Source organism: Pinus tabuliformis, chromosome 1_2 (assembly GCF_031772625.1).
Source record: "Pinus tabuliformis cultivar Carrire ecotype Pingquan chromosome 1_2, CPIR1, whole genome shotgun sequence".
NCBI lineage: Eukaryota > Viridiplantae > Streptophyta > Pinopsida > Pinales > Pinaceae > Pinus > Pinus tabuliformis.
In genome coordinates, this window is record NC_142298.1 from 515,142,965 (window position 1) to 515,161,453 (window position 18,489).

General features: G+C 38.6%; 1 protein-coding gene across 4 annotated transcripts in view; it reads right to left on the minus strand.

The window, feature by feature from the left end:
* LOC149206589 (structural maintenance of chromosomes flexible hinge domain-containing protein GMI1-like) overlaps nucleotides 1–18,489 on the minus strand; it is a 220,269-nt gene that overhangs the window by 13,096 nt on the left and 188,684 nt on the right. For 2 of the 4 annotated variants that reach the window (XR_016251933.1, XM_089393746.1), the window contains one exon: nucleotides 11,723–11,808. Coding sequence is in view for 3 of the 4 variants with exons in the window: in XM_089393746.1 (XP_089249872.1) it covers nucleotides 11,723–11,808 (86 nt within the window). In the remaining variant the exon portion in view is untranslated. Of the gene's footprint in view, nucleotides 1–10,983; nucleotides 11,565–11,722; nucleotides 11,809–18,489 lie in introns of those variants that run through there. The other 2 variants (XM_089393747.1, XM_089393744.1) reach the window with 2 other exon arrangements.

Here is an 18,489-nt window from a genome sequence, read left to right on the forward strand (position 1 = left end):
ATAGTGGGGCTTCTCACAACTTCATGGGTGAAGATACTGCGAGAAGGATTGGGCTGAAATTTGTACCGGCAAGGGCACAGATGAAGACAATGAATTCTCCTCCTATTGAGATTCTTGGTATAGCTGAGAGGATGGACACTACACTTGGCGAATGGACAGGGAAGGTTGACTTCACTATAGTGCGGATTGATGACTATGAAGCTTTATTGGGGATGGAATTCATGAAACAATTTGATGCTATGATTGTTCCACATTTGAAGAAGCTCTACATTTATGATGGAAGGGAAGATGTACCCATTGGTGTTCTAACCATTGGTGTGACAAGGCCTGATTGTAAATTGGGAGTGATGCAAATGGAGGATGAGAAGAGAATGGGAGACATGAGTAAGCGATTGTCTACTGTTGAGGCAAAGCTTACCGAGCAGTCATTGGTCATTAGATCACTTTCAGATAGCATCTTGGATTTTTCAAGAAGGCTAGAGTTGGTTGAAGATGATGATGATGATGAGGAGGAGGTGTATGTGAGGCCAGATGTCCAAGGGGAAGACCGGGTTGCTTATCTACAACGGATGGAGATTGAAGATCCTGATAGGTGGATCGAATTGATTATTGAGGGAGAGCCTTCAGGCTCTACCCCCTCTACATCTTCTTAGATGGATGAAGAAGATGGGGCTCATTGTTAGCTGCTCATGGCAGTGAGTCCTTAGAAATATGGAGCAGGTATGGTTGATGGTGCAGGGATGTCTTGGCATCAAGCATCATGACATGTTGCAGATGGATGGAGTTTCCATGGACCTGAGCATGGATTATGGAGATAGATTCTTGATGAGTCAAGGATGTGACAGATGTTTGAGGAACAAGTGATGATGGCATGAGGATGTTCACTCTCATGGTTTGAGCGTGACAGTTGGATTAGCTACCCAACTAGTTCAAACATGGGGTCGCGAAGTGTGCAGAGATGTGTTAGCATTTTTTTGGAGTATCACGACAGAGGTTCACATGGTGACACATGATGAGGTAGACACGAGATGTTGTAGTGGAGATTGTGGCAGAGGGGTCGATGATCATGGATCAAGATGATATCTGATGGAGGACATACTGTAGAGGTGTATACCTTGGTATGGTTATCTTGGTGGCAGTTGGTAACTAAGGTGAGACATGATGGAGATGGAGTTCTACATATGTTGCAGGGATGTTTGCCTTATGTGGAGGAGTTGACATCATGGATAGTGATCATCTTGGTGGATGGCTACTGAGATGGTATGTTGTTGAGGACGACAACGATTTCAGGTGGAGGAGGATGTAAGGTCCTCGAATTCTACCCGAGCGCGGGCGCGGTTGGGCGCGGTGAACGACGGGCGCACGGGCGGTCAGCGGGCGCGCGGGCGGGCACGGGCACACGAAGTGGGCGCGAGCTGCACGACGGGCGGGTGAGCGCACACGACGGTGCGACGTTTCTACGAGCTGCTTGCGATGAAACCGTGAACAATGAAATTACGACAAGTCTTGAAAGTGTGCGATGATTTATACTCACGTTTGGAGGATTGTTATGAGGGGTTGGTCGACACACCATGGTGGGCAGGCCGACTTGAAATAAGCCTTGAACGGTTGTGTGCATAGGGGTGTATGGGGGGTCGGCTGGGCAGCCCACCCACGCACAAAGATGGGTATAAACATGTATTGTGATGGAGTCCAAACTTAATCATTCGACAAGCATTCACTCTAAGGAAGTGCGCAGTTCTAGAGTGCGCAAAAAAGACAAGGCTTGAGCGCATAGTTCATGCGCTAGACTTGGAGAACGCATAGAAGTAATTCGTACTTGAAGGTTGGGTGAAGCCGTGGGCAAGGTGTGCCCGGTGTTTGGTCGAAGAGCAGATTTGTGTAGGGCTTGGCAAGGATGCCTTGGTGACCCGGGTGGGCACTCATCCTTTGTACAAGGTGTGCACATGTTATTGTAAAAGGCTGATTTTGCCTATGTTGTAAAATATTCTAAGTATTGGCTTGGAGCTTGCCAAGCATTACTTGTATGATTGTATTATGAAGAAAGATTGCTTATAATATATTGTCGGGCAGACTTATTCGGGAGTTTCCCCTCCCCTTTATACTGTGCAATTGTTATTGTCTTTTATAATTGCTGTGGATAATGAATGAGTATGGGTGTTCATTGGTATAAAGGTTAAATAAAAGTTTACTTGGTTGCGAAACACAAACTAAGTAAGGACAAGTGAATTAGGCGTAGTCCATGAATGTTAGTATTGGTGAAAAGAAAGCATTCGGTGGTGCCGCACCTCGCTATAAGCGGTTGGAAGACTACCGCAGGTGTAGAGGCGTGACACTAGTGATCTAATGGCTGAGATTAAATCTTAGCTCATTAGATCAACAGGGTGGAGATCAATCCCTCTCCTGACCCCCTCTCTCATGTGGTCCCCCTCATTTCAAGAACCTCCTACTCACTTTAACACGTTATTGACATTGTTCACATTTTTTCTTACAAAGTGACTTTTAAAACATAAAAGTCATTTTAATATTATAAAGTGCACTTTGTACTTTTTCTCCCTAAGTCACAATTAAAACATAAATTCACTTAATTAAAAGTACCTCCTCTCCATAAGTCACAACTAAAACATAAATTGACTTAATTAAAAGTACCTCCTCATAAAGTGACTTTACCTCCATGACATTAATATAACGCATAATGTCATATGACAAAAAGGTTTTTAATGTGTCTCCCTAGGCCAAGGTTATAGGGGAACGGCTCCCCCCCTCAAACCAGCTCCAAGAGTGTGCTCCCTTCGGGAGCGACCCAGGAGCGCTCTCCTGGAATTGCTCCCACAATGAGTGAATTTCGGGAGTGCGCTCCCCAAAAAAAAATTTGCTCCATAGCCCTTTTTGCAATTTTTTTTTGTAAAAAGATTCCAAATGCATTTTTTTCAAAGAAACAATAATTTTTGAGTGGGGCAGCCAAATTATCAAACCTATGGCCCTAGTATTGATATTTGATTCATGGTAATGTTGGAATATTAAAGTCCTAGTATTGATATTCAATTCATGGTAATGTTAAAATATTAAAGTAAAAGGATGAAGAGTGGTTCCGACCTCATTGGATTTCATATGGAGAAAGTAGAATTTTATATCTCATTCAAAATCCAACAGACTTATCAATTTTTCAGGATTTCAGGATTAGAGGGATTGCAATGTTTCCATTGGATTTTGTAATGTACTAAGGTATTGAACTAGTATTTAATCAAGAGCACCAATCCCTCTATGTACCTTGATGTTAGTGACATTGGTTGTCGAACTCCTCTACCATGACCCTACTAAAAATGTACCCATCACTCAAACAAAATGTTGACTTGACATGCTATGTTTTTTAATCGTATGTTAATGTGTAGAGGGTGATATTAATGACAAAGATCCCTATACAGATCCAAAGGTAATTACAAAGATACCTCTGCATATTAATGCTTAGAGGGTGATATTAATGACAAAGACCCTGATTTTCCGACAAGTCTTGGAAATTAGACAATTCTCGTGGCGGCAAGAGGCCCAAGCATTAGCAATAGATAATAGATTTACTTGTCTTTTCTAGTTTCTAGTAGTTTTTAACTTTTTATAATTGTCGACTCTTTCATATTTATTATAATATTTTTTGTAAACAATATATGACAATTTAAGTTCGAAGTTGGCAATTATAACTCATTGGTAATGAATTATGAATATGATGCTTTTTGAAAGTTGGAAATTGTTTTGTTTCATTTCATTTTATAACATTTCATTTCATGTTAGAATTTTTATATAATTTTGGTGATCAATGATGATAAATGTTATGTATGAAATTTTGAAAGCTTGAAACTTTAAGATTGAAGAATCATGAAACTCAATATGTTGTATGTTACTAACTTGTGGACGTGGTTGATGAGGAGTATAACTTTTAGATGATTGATACTATATGGTTCAATCTATGTTTTTATGCTTTTTATATCTAATTCATCATTCTACATGATTTTGTTAACATATATGCATCAAAATATATATTATATAAAAATTCACTACCAAACCTGGAACTTTTGAAATATCGCTCACCGCTACCACTCCCGCTCATAAATAACCTTGCCATACTACGTTGTTTCCCACCACTCCAACTTCATCTTTGAAGTGGATGTGCTCACCTCTTGGTTACCATCCTACGATCCACTTCTCTTGCCACCTAAGTCACAAGGTTCACCAAATTTGAACCTTCAGGTTCGGAATTCGGCGAAATTCGAAAAATATTGCATGTTCGATAAAGTTCGCCTTGAGGTTCGTTGGTCATGATGTTCGCTTTCCAATTTTACAGGTTTTAATTAAGTAAAAAAGGGTAATCTTGATCAATCCTCTCAGCTGGCCACATCTCCTTGATCAATTCATGTCACCACAAAGCTCAAATGCTGACTTATCAATTCATGTCACCGCATAGTTGAAATGTCATTCAGTGCTGACTTATTCCGCTTGGCTAAAATCTTCGTTGCACAGGTGTCAACACTCTGCTACACAGTGAACAGAACTTCGTCGGTTTATGGACTTAGCAGATAACCAATGCTCCATCACCTTGTCGCATGAAAGATAGATAACGACTTAGGTTTAATTTTTACAACACTCAATCGCCTGGTCGCGTGAAAAATAGACAGCAAAACAGGTTTAATTTTTTACACGCGTGTATTTGAATTTTAAATTTATATATAGAAATTTATTATTAAAATATAGTTTACTATAATCATTATTGGAGGATGTAAAAGTTAAAATTACATATATTGAAAAGTAATTATATAAAACTTAAAATAAGTTTATATAAAAAATAACATAAAACAAAATAAAATTAAAAAAATATATATATATATATATATATATATATATATATATATTCTAACTTATTGGCGAACCTCATTTGAACCTTATTAAAAAATTCAAATTGAATTAAACTTAATCATTGTCGAATCTGAATTCAAACCCGAACCATGCGACCTTTCCCTGGTGGTCTACTCTCCTTCACCGACTCATGTGCTTCCTTCAAGATACCATAAAGCCTTCTCGGCTCCTCCCCCCCTAGGGTATTTAGTGTAGGGAAGTCTTTGTTGGCTTTGTAGGAATTGGCTTAAAAAGTGAGGACTCATGTTAAGGTTATAGGGAACACTTGTTCTGCGTGCTACCACCTTAGCATCTCATCAGGACCTTCGCAACACCTCACACACTTTGGGTATTAATTGACAACTCTAGAATTCATTTGGAAGATTAGAATCATTTTTTAAATGTTCATCACAAAATACATACCCTAAGAATTTCATAGCCTCTACACCAATGAATACAAAGCACAACAACAAAAGATCATCTAGAAATTATCTTTATCTGTTAGGGCATCCCATTCCAACTCGGCTTGGTAAAAATAAGTTTTTCCAAGTTTTTTTCAATGATAATGTTATCTGTACATCTGCATGGACGCACTTTTATTGAATGCAATATTTACTGTAGCATTTGCTGGTTATGAAAATTGGTATACAACCATAAGCCCAAACAATTCAAAACTTTAGTACCTAGAGAAAGAAAAATCACTCACCGTCATCTCACTCATAAAAGTCTCAATGTACAATCTAACTTCGTTCACCATAGTTTGATTACTTATTTGTGATTGACTTGCTGTGCTCTCATCGTAAGCATGACAGATTGCTCCATCATCGAAAGTTTGATCCGGAACACTAACAAGCTCCAGCCGTGGATTTGGAAGAATATCAACCTAGAAGATACAAGAATTGTACTTGTCAAATAGCATAATAATATCCCTGCATGTGAATCTCATATAATGAAATGAAAATCAAAACATGTAGGAACTGCTAAATCACAACACATTGTGGAGAGTTATAGGTTGAACCCTTATTAATCAGATATAACAGTTCTTACCTTAATATGCACAAAGAGCTCAGTATGCCAGGAATGGAAAGCTTTAAATTGCAACAGTCTAATGTCTTCTGGAAGCATAATTTTGGGCACCGTACACTTTCCCTGACTGAATTTGTATTGAACAGAACTCAGAGTACACAAATCAACTGTCAACGTATCCTGGAAACCATCCATTTTGGAATCAATTACAAACTATAAAAAAACAGACACACCAGCAAAAGTGAGACAAAGCTCACACAAATTTCATTAATTCATTTGCTCAATTACATCACATTTATACATGAACCTCTCAACTAATTCTGGCAACCAATTCCTAACTAATTCATAACTAATTCTGTTCAACCAATTCATAACTAATTCTATTTCTACATTATTCTCACATCCTCCCTTAATGGAGAAATGGATTTTCTACAATACCTAACTGACTTCTAAAAACTTCAAATTTGATTTTACCAAGGGGCTTAGTAAATATATCAGCCACATTATCCTTGGTGTTACAAAATATCAATCCAATTTCTTTTGACATAATTTTCTCACATACAAAGTGGTACTGTAACTCAACGTGTTTTGTTCTAGCATGGTAAACTGGATTATGTGCTAATTTGATAGCACTATGATTATCACAATTGATACATGTTGCACCACTTTGCACTTCTTCAAGATCCTCAAGAATTCTCCGCAACCAAATAGCTTCACAGGTGGCATTGGTCAAAGCTTTGTACTCAGATTCTGTTGAAGATAGCGAAACAGTTGGCTGTTTCTTACTACTCCAAGATACGACCCCTGATCCAATATGAAATGCATAGCCAGAGGTAGATCGTCTGTCATCTGGATTTCCTGCCCAATCTGAATCAGAAAAACCTGTCAGTACAACATCAGATACATCAGTATACATAATACCAAGATTCACTGTTCCCTTTAAGTATCGGAGAACTTTCTTTGCAGCATTCCAGTGATTTCCTGAAGGCTTAGCCATGAACTGACTAAGGATACTGACTGAGTATGCAATGTCTGGTCTGGTAGTGGTGAGATAGTTCAAACTTCCCACTAACTGACGATATAATGTTCCATTTGCCTCTTTCGAACCATCTTCTTTGTACAGATTTGCATTCTGTTCTAAGGGAGTTAACATAGCTTTACAATCTGTCATATTGAACTTTTTAAGAATCTCCTTTGTATATTTGCTTTGAGTGATCAATGTTTTACCAGTTTCTCTCCATACCTCAATGCCTAAACAGTAATGCATTTCGCCCAAATCTTTCATTTCAAAAACCTGTGACAACTGAACTTTAATTTCTTCAATTAACTTGTGAGCACTTCCTGTTATAATGAGATCATCCACATATAAAGATATTAAAGCAACATGTCCTTTTTCATCTTTCTTAACATACAAGTTAGGATCATTTTTGCTTTTCACAAACCCATTCTGAAGAAAGAAAGTATCAATCTTTACATACCATGATCTTGGTGCCTGTTTCAAACCATACAAGGCCTTTCTTAACCTGCAAACCAGATGCTCCTGTCCCTGTTTGACAAACCCTTCAGGTTGAACCAAATAAACTTCTTCTTGTAAATCACCATTTAGAAAAGCAGATTTGACATCCATTTGATGTATATTCCAATTATGTTTTGTGGCTAAGGCAATCAGTAATCTAATTGTATTCAACTTAGCTACTGGTGCAAAAGTGTCTTCATAGTCAATGCCCTCCTGTTGAGCATATCCTTTTGCTATTAATCTTGCCTTAAATTTATCAATTGTACCATCTGCTTTAAATTTTGTTTTATACAACCATTTGCTTCCAATTGGAACTTTATTTTCAGGAAGTTCCACTAATTCCCATGTTTGATTTTTCATAATAGAAGCATACTCATCATTCATAGCATTAATCCATGGTTCATGTTGTTTAGCCTGCTCATAATCAATTGGTTCTTCAACATTCATTATATTAGACATTAAGGCATAGTCTTTATACCTTTCAGGAAGCCGAGTCTGTCGGGATGACCTTCTTGGTGTGGGTGTTCCATCCATGATTCGTTGGCTTTGAGGTGTATCACCTCCTTGTGATGACTCACTGCTGCTAGATGTGCTCATACTCTTGCGATCATCCTGATCCTGTACCTGTACCTGGACCTGCTGCTAGATGTGCTCATACTGTTGCGATCATCCTGATCCTGTACCTGTACCTGGACCTGTTCCTGTTCCTGCTTAATCAAAGTATCAAGCTTGAGATGTGCATCATTAGAAATATGGCATGTATCATTCTTTGTGTTACTTTTATCAGTCTGCTCATGAAACAATACATCACGACTTGCAAATAGTTTATGGGAACTTGGATCAAACAATTTATAGGCTTTCTGATCCGTACAATATCCAATGAAAATACACTTGATGGACTTGGCATCAAGTTTTCTTCTGTTAGCTTCAGGAATATGAGCAAAAGCAGTACATCCAAAGACTTTGAAATGACTCACATCAGGTTTATAACCATAAAGAACCTCAAAAGGAGTTTGAAAAACTAATTTCTTAGTGGGACATCGATTCTTCAGATAAACAGCAGTGTTAATGGCTTCTGCCCAGAAACCATTAGAGATGTTCTTACCTTGCAGCATACTACAAGCAGATTCCACCAAGGTTCTATTCCATCGCTCAACAACACCATTTTGCTGAGGGGTATGTGGCACTGTGAACTGTTGTTGAATTCCATTAGATTTACAATAGGTGTTAAATGCTTTTGATTTATATTCACCCCCTTGATCAGATCTGAGTATTTTGATGCACTTTCCTGTTTGTTTTTCAACCATATTTCGAAACTCTTTAAAATACTCAAATATGTCACTTTTCCTTCTAACAAAATAGACCCAGGTATATCTAGATCTATCATCAATAAAAATAACAAAGTATGAAGCACCACCAAGAGACATAGTTTGCATAGGTCCGCATACATCAGTGTGAATTAATTCAAGAATATCATACTTCCGTTTCTCAGTATGAACAGGAAACTCTTCTCTATGCTGCTTACCAAGTGCACAAGCTTCACATGGTAAATGTTCACACTTCATAACAGGAAGACCTTCAACCATTGATTTCCTTTGTAACAACGATAAATCATTGTAATTTAGGTGCCCATACCTGTGATGCCATAATTCTGCTGTTGATGTCTCTTGGGATGTCAATGCAACATGGCGCTTGACTATCACATCCAATCTGTATAATCCTTCAACCCTGGTACCTGTAGAAACAACCTTGTAGTGGTCCTGAACATCTTTCACTATACACCCCAATTTACCAAATTCTACTTTTAAATGATTATCAGTGATAGCGGAAACAGATAGCAAATTCTTTTTAAGAGCAGGGACATACATCACATTATGAATCTGTCGCATTTGTCCATTAGGTAAGTACACATTTATTATGCCATAGCCTTGAACTTTAAGTGACCTATCATCTCCTAGATAAATGTGTGTACCATCAGATTTCTCATAATATTTATCATACCATTCTTTATTACAAGTCATGTGTGCCGATGCACCAGAATCTATAAACCAAGTATTCTCATCATCAGTTTCAGCAGACAATGCAGCATCAGAAAGAAATAACTTAAGATTTTTAAATCCATCATTCACTGAGGTGTCTTTGTTTGTGTAATTTCCATTATGCCTGCTATGTCTTTGATTTGATTCATTATTCTTTCTCCTATAGCAATCTTTTGCCAGATGTCCAGATTTTCCACAATAATGACATACAATGTTCCTTTTAACATAAGAATCAGGAGGTGCCATACCTTTCTGCTTTGCTTGAAAACGGCCTCTGTTTCTGTCCCATGGTCTCCCTCGGAATGATTTTTGGCCTCTTGCAGTCAAAGCCAAATCAGAACTATTTGACTCCAGTTCAAAAGTTTTCATGCGCTCTTCTTCTTGAAGAAGAATTCCAGCCAATTCTTCAAATGTAGGGGGTGTCGGTCTAACTGAGAGAGCTGAAATAAAGACTTTATAGTCTGGGACTAACCCCTTTAACGTAACAGTTACCAAGTCTGTACTAGAAACCTTTTCACCAATATCACCAAGCTTATCACTAAAGTCTTTAATTCGAGAAACAAAGTTGCTAATGCTTTCATTGGTATCCATTTTGATAGATAGCAGCTTTGTTTTTAAAAATAAAATACGGTTTTCATTAGAAGTCTCATACAAACCTTTGAGAGTGTCCCATGTCGCCTTCGAAGTTTCACAGTCCCGAATGTGAGGAATAATATTGTCCTTCACTGACATACGTAGCAGCACCCTTGCTTTCACTTCACGCTTCTCCCAATCTTGAGTGTTAGTAGGAGGTTGAGGCTTGGTCTCGTCACCTTTTACAATTGGCCAGAGATTGTATGCCTCCAGTACTGTGATGATCTTAAATTTCCAATTTACATAGTTTTCTCCGTCAAGTTTTGAAGACTCATTTAAATATGAATCTGCAAGAGGATTAGCCATTTCTCCACCAATGACCAAATTCAAACAAAAATCACAAAGCCTCACTGCCTGAGTAATGTAGTAACTAACACTCTGCGTATACACTTCACACTCAGAAAAAAAAAATAGTGCAATATGCGCACACTCTAATGGCAGAATCTTACTGCCCACGAAGAGGAGAGAGGCGCAGAGCGTGTCACCGTCGCCGTGACTGGTTCGCAGTAATCGCCATGAAACCAAAACCACCGGCCCTTTAACGTTAACTCGACACCGCAGCACACAGCAGCCACAAGAACCGCAGCACACAGCAGCCTTAACGTTAACTACGTGACGAAGAGAACAATTACAATATTTGATAAACTCTGTGTGCACAATTTCTACAAGTTATAATAGACAATATTCAACACAATTCAAATTTCAACAAAATTCCAAACTTCCATTGAGGTTTCAGTTCAACCCTCTGTCCGGGCGGCGCCACCAAGAGACCGGAAATTCTTAAATCAACAAGACTGTATAGCCGCAGTTCTTTGAAATATAAACGGTTATCATTCCAAAAACATAACAGGCTCGCGGCCTTTCACAATGTGCTAATCTGCAAGCAAGAAATGAAAAACTACGATTGACCACACAGGTAATTAAATAGAAAATTGTCAATCAGATTTCAAACCCCCTCAAGGACTCAGTCCTCACGCGGCAATCGACTCAGTCCTCACGCGGCAATCCTCGTCGTCACGCGGCAATCGTCTCAGTCCTCACGCGGCAATCCTCGGCACACTGCCCACTGCCTCGGCCCTCAAACACTGTCAAACAGTATACTGACTGCAACTGCAACTGCAAAGTTGCAAACCCAAAGTCGCAAACTGAAGACGCACAAACAAATGCTCCAGTTTGGCTCTGATACCAAATTACAAACTATAACAAAACAGACACACCAGCAAAAGTGAGACAAAGCTCACACAAATTTCATTAATTCATTTGCTCAATTACATCACATTTATACATGAATCTCTCAACTAATTCTGGCAACCAATTCCTAACTAATTCATAACTAATTCTGTTCAACCAATTCATAACTAATTCTATTTCTACATTATTCTCACAGAATCAAGATTCCCTTAGTCGTCAAAGATTCCAAACACAACATTCTTTAGAATAGAACCAGCATAAGAATGCTCTGGAATCTGCATCTCGAAGCCAATTGGAAAAGGTTAATCATAATAATGCAAGCAAATGAACACAAGTTAGATCACTAATTATGATATAACCCATCTCATATTTTTTATGATATGAGATCATATATGACTTCCGAAAAACTACAAAGCATCAATAATGCTCATACCGCGGATACAACATTGAGCTCCCTTGATACAAGGTCAAACTCTTTGTTAAGCAACATTTTTGTATCTGAGGACACACGAATGCAACCTGCATAAATCAACAGTAAACAGTGAGATGGTCATTTAGTGACTTAGAAAGTACCATCATCCAAACCCATTGTTCAACAAATCTGCTAGCTTTACCACATACAGTAAAAACAAAACCATATACGCCAGTTAAAACAAATGCACCTTGCTAGTGTTTCCATGTTTTACAAATATTAAAAGAATAACTAGCAAACAAAAAAATTCTTATGAACACAATTATTTTTTATTGAATGATCATTATTTGGCTGAACAAGAGTCTATGTGGACCAATGTTGCAAACAGCAGCATCGGGATAATATCGGCAAGGGTATGGAAAAACAAAAATCGTAAAGATCAAGAAAATATCGCTAAAAATCGGTAAACATCGGCAAAATCAAGATACTGTCAAAATATCGGCAGCTAGGCCAAAAAATCTTGATTTCGAGATAAAATCGGGATGTTATCGAAATGTTCGCAACACTGATGTGGACCATTCTGGAACTCCACCCATCCAGTACAATATAAAGACGAGGTGTGCTCAATATAACCACAATCACATTCACTATCTTAATCTACAACCATGTCATTATCAACACGAGTCCAATTATCCTACAGCAGTTCACACCAAGCAGTATCAAAGGTTTGTAATAATCAATAACTGTCATATTTTGTTCACTAGTTCTGAGGCTGGGATTCCTACATGGACAATTAGTTGAGGATTTTCTTCTAGGGTTCCAAGATGTGTTGCAGTGAGGAGCAAAGATGCTTGGAAAAGTAGGACAATAGTAAACCCATTGGGCATTGAAACTTCATATGTGTTCCCTAATGTTCTTCACATCACTTCAGTTCCAGACTTCACTGTAGAACTACGATGATCCTTCCCAACTTAATTCCAAGCCACACAGGACAAACCATCAAAAAAGTTCCCCTCCTCCACAAATATTCCTACCTTTAATAGCAGGAGAGTTGTTGTGGGATTTCATTACAATCCCCTGGTTAGTGCAACCACATCCTCTCAACCATAGGCACTCTTCAGATAATTTAATAGGGCCCAGTATCAGGGACATCACTGTGAACAACAACATTGCTAAATTTCAAAGTGACTACAATTAACTGTAGTCCCCCCTCTCTTCAATGTTTTCATGTTCTTCCCGGCTATTCTCTAATATAGTTATACACGCAGCATGCCCAGATCCTCCTTCTTGGCCATCAGGGAACCCATTTACATTTTTTCCTCCACTACCAACTCAAATTTGCCAACAGTGAGCAGACTTTTGCCTATGAAAGGCAATTCATCAAATGCTAATGCACACTAAGACACAATTCACTGCAAAAAGCAGATTTAAAACATATAAAGAAAGAAAACATAAATAATTATAAAACGCCCATCTTCAATCACATTGAGAATTCAAAAAGCCATTCATACCCAATTATAAAACAGAAGTCTACCATTCTCCCTTTCCATAACCAGTATTCACGTAACAATAGAATTTAAGGAAATTTGTGGGCAAGAATAAAAACTAAACAAAATCAAGAAGAATGGGACTGAGACTCCCATCAAATCTTTAGCACTCCAAGTCCTCCACATTTCCAGCAATTTCCAAAAACAAATGCACAATTTCTTCTCAGAGATTAATCATTAAATATCACAGATTTTATATCCAATTTCATATACATTCATCCCAACTGAAATTGCACTCAGATTACTAATAAAATACATAACACAAATAAATAACTAGTAACATGAGTAAATACTTAACACTTATCTTTTCCTGGAAATTGATCACCAAACTGGCTGCAAATAAGTAATTCAACACTCAACCATAGGCATCTGAGCTGGATAACATGTGCTAGCCAGGCTGTCCGAGCAGTTCGGATGCAAAAGAGTAATTCATAACCCAACTGAAGATGTCTGTTATAGATGCCACCCCAAACCTGGGCTATGGAACCATAATGGCAAAGAGATATCTATCTAGTATCTATCGCATGTAACTCTCACAGAGTCCAATACACAATGCTACAAATTAACGTTACATTTATTGCTATTGGCAATTTAACGTCGAGGTCTGGAATTTAACTTAGCAGGAATATCGGGGAAAAAATAAAAAAAAATAAAAAATATCGAAAATTATCGAGAAACTTTAAAAAAATACAAAGAAAATCATTTTTTTCAATTTGTTAAACTTCTAAAGCAACATCAACACAACAAACACATTGCCACATAACTCTGAAAATAAAATTGATATATAAGACGTATAAACATCAAGAGCTACATCAGATATCGATATTGAATTATGCTAGTTGACCTGAGTAATAAGTACTTACATGATGATACAAAATCACATCAAAGCAAAAATAAATGTATCTCATGAGATCATGAGAGTAATCAGCATAATGAAAAAAATTGATTCCCCTTATTTGCTTGATCGAAAAAGATAACAGCATCGTCAGCGATGTTATCAGAACCGGACCGATTGACCCGAAAAGATTAATTTGGACCTGTTACCCCTCATGTCAGCAGGGGTACATATGAACAGTTTGCAATATGTATCACCACCACTATAAGCCAAAGGTCACAACTCAAAAGAGATGTAATGACCATGTGAGGACCTGTGTTAGGTATCATAGACCTTTGTCTTTTCCAGCTGTATCTTGTTTTCTTGGTTAGACCATGGCTGGTCCCTTGAAGTTTCACTTCGGGTTACTCTCATCCTGTATAGGATTTGAGGAGGTCAAGTGAACTTACTTGAGAACTTACGGTTTTATGGGAGCCTGCATTTGTAAGGATGATCACCAGTCTATTACTTAGTCCAGCCCGCATCACGATTCACCTATGTCATTCCACGTGGTTATGGTCTATAGAGTTTGTAGGTGGCCTTGAATTTAGTTCATTCCACGTGGTTATGGTCTATAGAGTTTGTAGGTGGCCTTGAATTTAGTGTAGTATTCCTCAAATATCTCTCAAAGCATGGCAATCTCATTTAAAACCTTTTCACGTTTCCCAACATAGTCCATGGTTCCCAATCTAAAGTGCTCGGGGTGGTCAAACAATCATGTTGCTCTCAGATCATTCATCTTGATGAGAGGAGTCCATGCCACATGCCACTTTTCGAATCATAGGTGGAAGTGGCTTGTTACAACTTACAAGTTGGTCAAACTTAGTCAACAGGTCATAGCAGATTTTTAGGTGGCAAAACAGGTGAAGCATTGGAAAGAATCAGAAATGCAATATGCAATCAACACAATGAGACAAACAATACCCATGAGTCAAATTTCAAAGATCAACTAGAGCTTTAGAGAACCACCACATGGGGAAGATGACATGGTAGAGAAGCTGATGATGTGGCAACACCTTACAAGTACGGAAAATTTGAGAGATGCACAGTAGAGATCCGAGCTAGTAGAGCAATACGCAGGTTCCAAAATCTAACAGACACAAATTTCAAATTGCAAATTTATCCATTGTCTTGCTCACTTACAAAAATGGAATTACGGAAATAGATTGCAAGCATTTTGTTTGTAGTTACAAGCATCCATTCCGTGGCAACAGATTGCTGGCATTTTGTTGGTAATCACGGGCATGGAAAACATGTGTGAAATATTTAGTAACCAAAATCAAAGAATAAGCTTCAATGGTCAAGATGGTGGCTAACATACCCTACACCTTTTACAAGACCACATGCCCCAAACTAGAAAAACCACATATCTCTCTTTTTGAAAACTAAATTCAAGATTGCTAAGAATTTCAATTATCTCAGGTGTTATGAACCAAATGCTTAAGATAGCACAATAAATTAGAGTCAATGTTATCAGAACTGAACCTATGACAAAACCAGAAAACATTGTGGACTGGGAACCGGTCAGAACCAGTGAAAAAACCAGTTGACCAAAACCACATTAAATATTCAAATTTTAAAGAAAAACATATATATACATGTGCATCCATATGAATCGAAATGATTAATACACAAATAAGCCAAAGTTATCATTTATGTAGCATATAAGGGTGCACATAACCAAAATAGCATCGAATTTAATCCATCTCCAAACAGAAAATACATCAACAAATAGGCTCTAGTTGGCCTCTAGCATCCGAAAAAAATCATGCTACAACAAATACCTACATATCATCAAAACTCATTGCCTATATTGGCATCTTTGTCAGCAATATAACCCTCGAATAGAATAAACGTAGCATGTTAAGTCAAGATTTTGTTTGAGTGATGGGTACATTTTTAGTAGAGTTATGATAGAGGAGTTCGACACCCAATGCCACTAACATCAAAGTACATAGAGGGCTTGGTGATCTTTACTAAATAGTAGTTCCATACCCTCGTACATGACAAAATCCAATGGTAACGTTGCAAACCCCCCCCCCCCCCAATCTTGAAATCCTGAAAAACTGTTAAGCCTACTAGATTTTGAGTGAAATCTAAAATTCTACTTTCTCCATATGAAATTGAATGAGGTTAGAACCACTCTCAAACATCCCAAGTCATTTCATGGTAATGTTAAAAATTTAACTAAAAGGATGAATTAACATTACCATGAATTACATAGCAATATCAGGGCCATAGGCTAGCCTAGGGGAGAATTAATAGTGGGCCAACCAAATTAAAAAATTAAAAAAAGGCAAATCTTTTAAGATTGCTTGCATAGGTACAAACCGCACATAACCGGTCCTAAACTGGTCGGTTCGGTATCGAACCGGTCTGTTCCTCAATAATGATTACATGAGCTCTATCTATACCAATAGGGCCCCTTCACGATGGCAAATATGACTATATTTGACACGTGGCCCCTTTGTTAGGCTAACCACTATTACATATACATTTAACCCATATTGTGGCTAATATACTCTACACATTTTATAAGACTATTACCCACCTAAAGTGGGTGACCCCCTAGGAGAATTTTTCTCCTCGTCATCTCTTCTAACCGGTAGCCCCTGATAGCCACCGAGTAGTCAATGTGACATGTCATTCTTATCTCTGCCACCTGCATGAGTTGTATGTTTTATCACCCATTTGTTAAGAGCACATGTTGGAAGGTGGGCAAATCGACCCAAAAGGTAATTTATTCATTATGCAATCGGGTGCTTATGCTTGTTTTTCATTCATGCATTTGGAATGGATTATGGGGTGACTTGGAAGAAGGATTTTAATCGTGGTCTTGTTCCCCCACCTTAAATTGGGGGTTAATCTACAATCCTAGTCCAGTGTGACCTCCCTTAACGGCCCATGGCTCAAGGAAGGGCACTACGTGGGAAATCCTGACTGAGATAGCATGGTCCCCTTTTCCCCATTCCATACTAATCACTTCCCTTCGTACATTATGAGGCCTATACTTCACCTCCCATCTCCGGGTCCACTAGGATTTAGCACACCCCCTCCCCCTTTTCACATATTTAGGTTGAGCCTAGAAATTTTTCCCTGAGAGGTTGATGCAGCAAAAATAAAAAGAAACACCATATCATGGCCACAAGCAAGAAACAAAAGAAAGAAAAGCTTAAAATGCAAATCATGGTTAGGACATTACCATTAGCACATGGCCAAAAGCCAAGCATGTGTTCTACCCTTTATCGTTATGGCCATCACTTGGTTCCGAGGACCAATGTTGCCCTACCACATTATGTAAAGGAACCCTTGCATGTCTCTACCCGTGGTGAGCAATGAACTGTGGCACCACCAAGAGGGTAACCATTGCTACACATCATTCAAAGCATGTTCTCTTTTCCTAGAGCTTCAAGCAGTAATACAAAGAAAACTTAAGAAAAAGCAAAAGGCAATAAGGGGGGTTGAAAAACCAAGGTTGGGGTAACTCATGCATCCACGATTGTTCCCTCCTGACATATGTACGCCCGGAATGTGGAATTCGTCATCATTGTTACCCCTTTGACCATGGCATTTGGCCCTAAGATGCTTTTCCCCTCTATTCCTTCATTATTCACATGATACCAATAGATTGAAGGATGTACTAAGGCATTGTCATTCCGCTTAGGTGTTGGGAACACCTAATAGGGTTGTCCATTAGCCACTCCTACCTAGCGAGGTAACACTATTACATAATCAAAGCCCCAAATTTGGAAGGGAAGCCTTGTAATGAAGTGTCATTTTTCCCTTGATTAACAAGCTTGGTCTACTTATATGCACTAATGAGTATTGTACCTAATGGTAAATATGCAGCATTGAATATTCTGTGTGATTGGAAGGTGGTTTTCATCATGGGTTGGGTAACTTAACTAGAACCCAAGCCCACTAGAGGAGCATATGACACCCTTCAGGTGAAGCATTAAGAGCCATGGGACTCTTGTCACTTGTAGAGAATCATTCATATCCGTGGGCACCCTCAACACCTCGGCAAGCTTGCACTTTGCCCCATTTATTCACGAGATGATGCACTTGGACCAGCATGCCCTAGTTGGGTTAGCAATGATCACATGGTTTGACAGCGGATCCGAGGCCCAAATGAGGTTTGTCTCACCCATTGATAAATGGGAGGGATAACACCATCCTCAAAGCCTTCAATATTGGAGCAGAGCCAGGGTATTTCACCATCAGGAGACCCATGAGACCAAGTTTTGTGCCCCAAACCTAAAATTGGGTTCCACAAGATCAACTGCATGGAAGTTAAGGGGCCAACCCCTAGACCTTGAGTTTTGGAGCTCTCTACACTGATTTTAGCACTAGAGGAGCCCAACGCT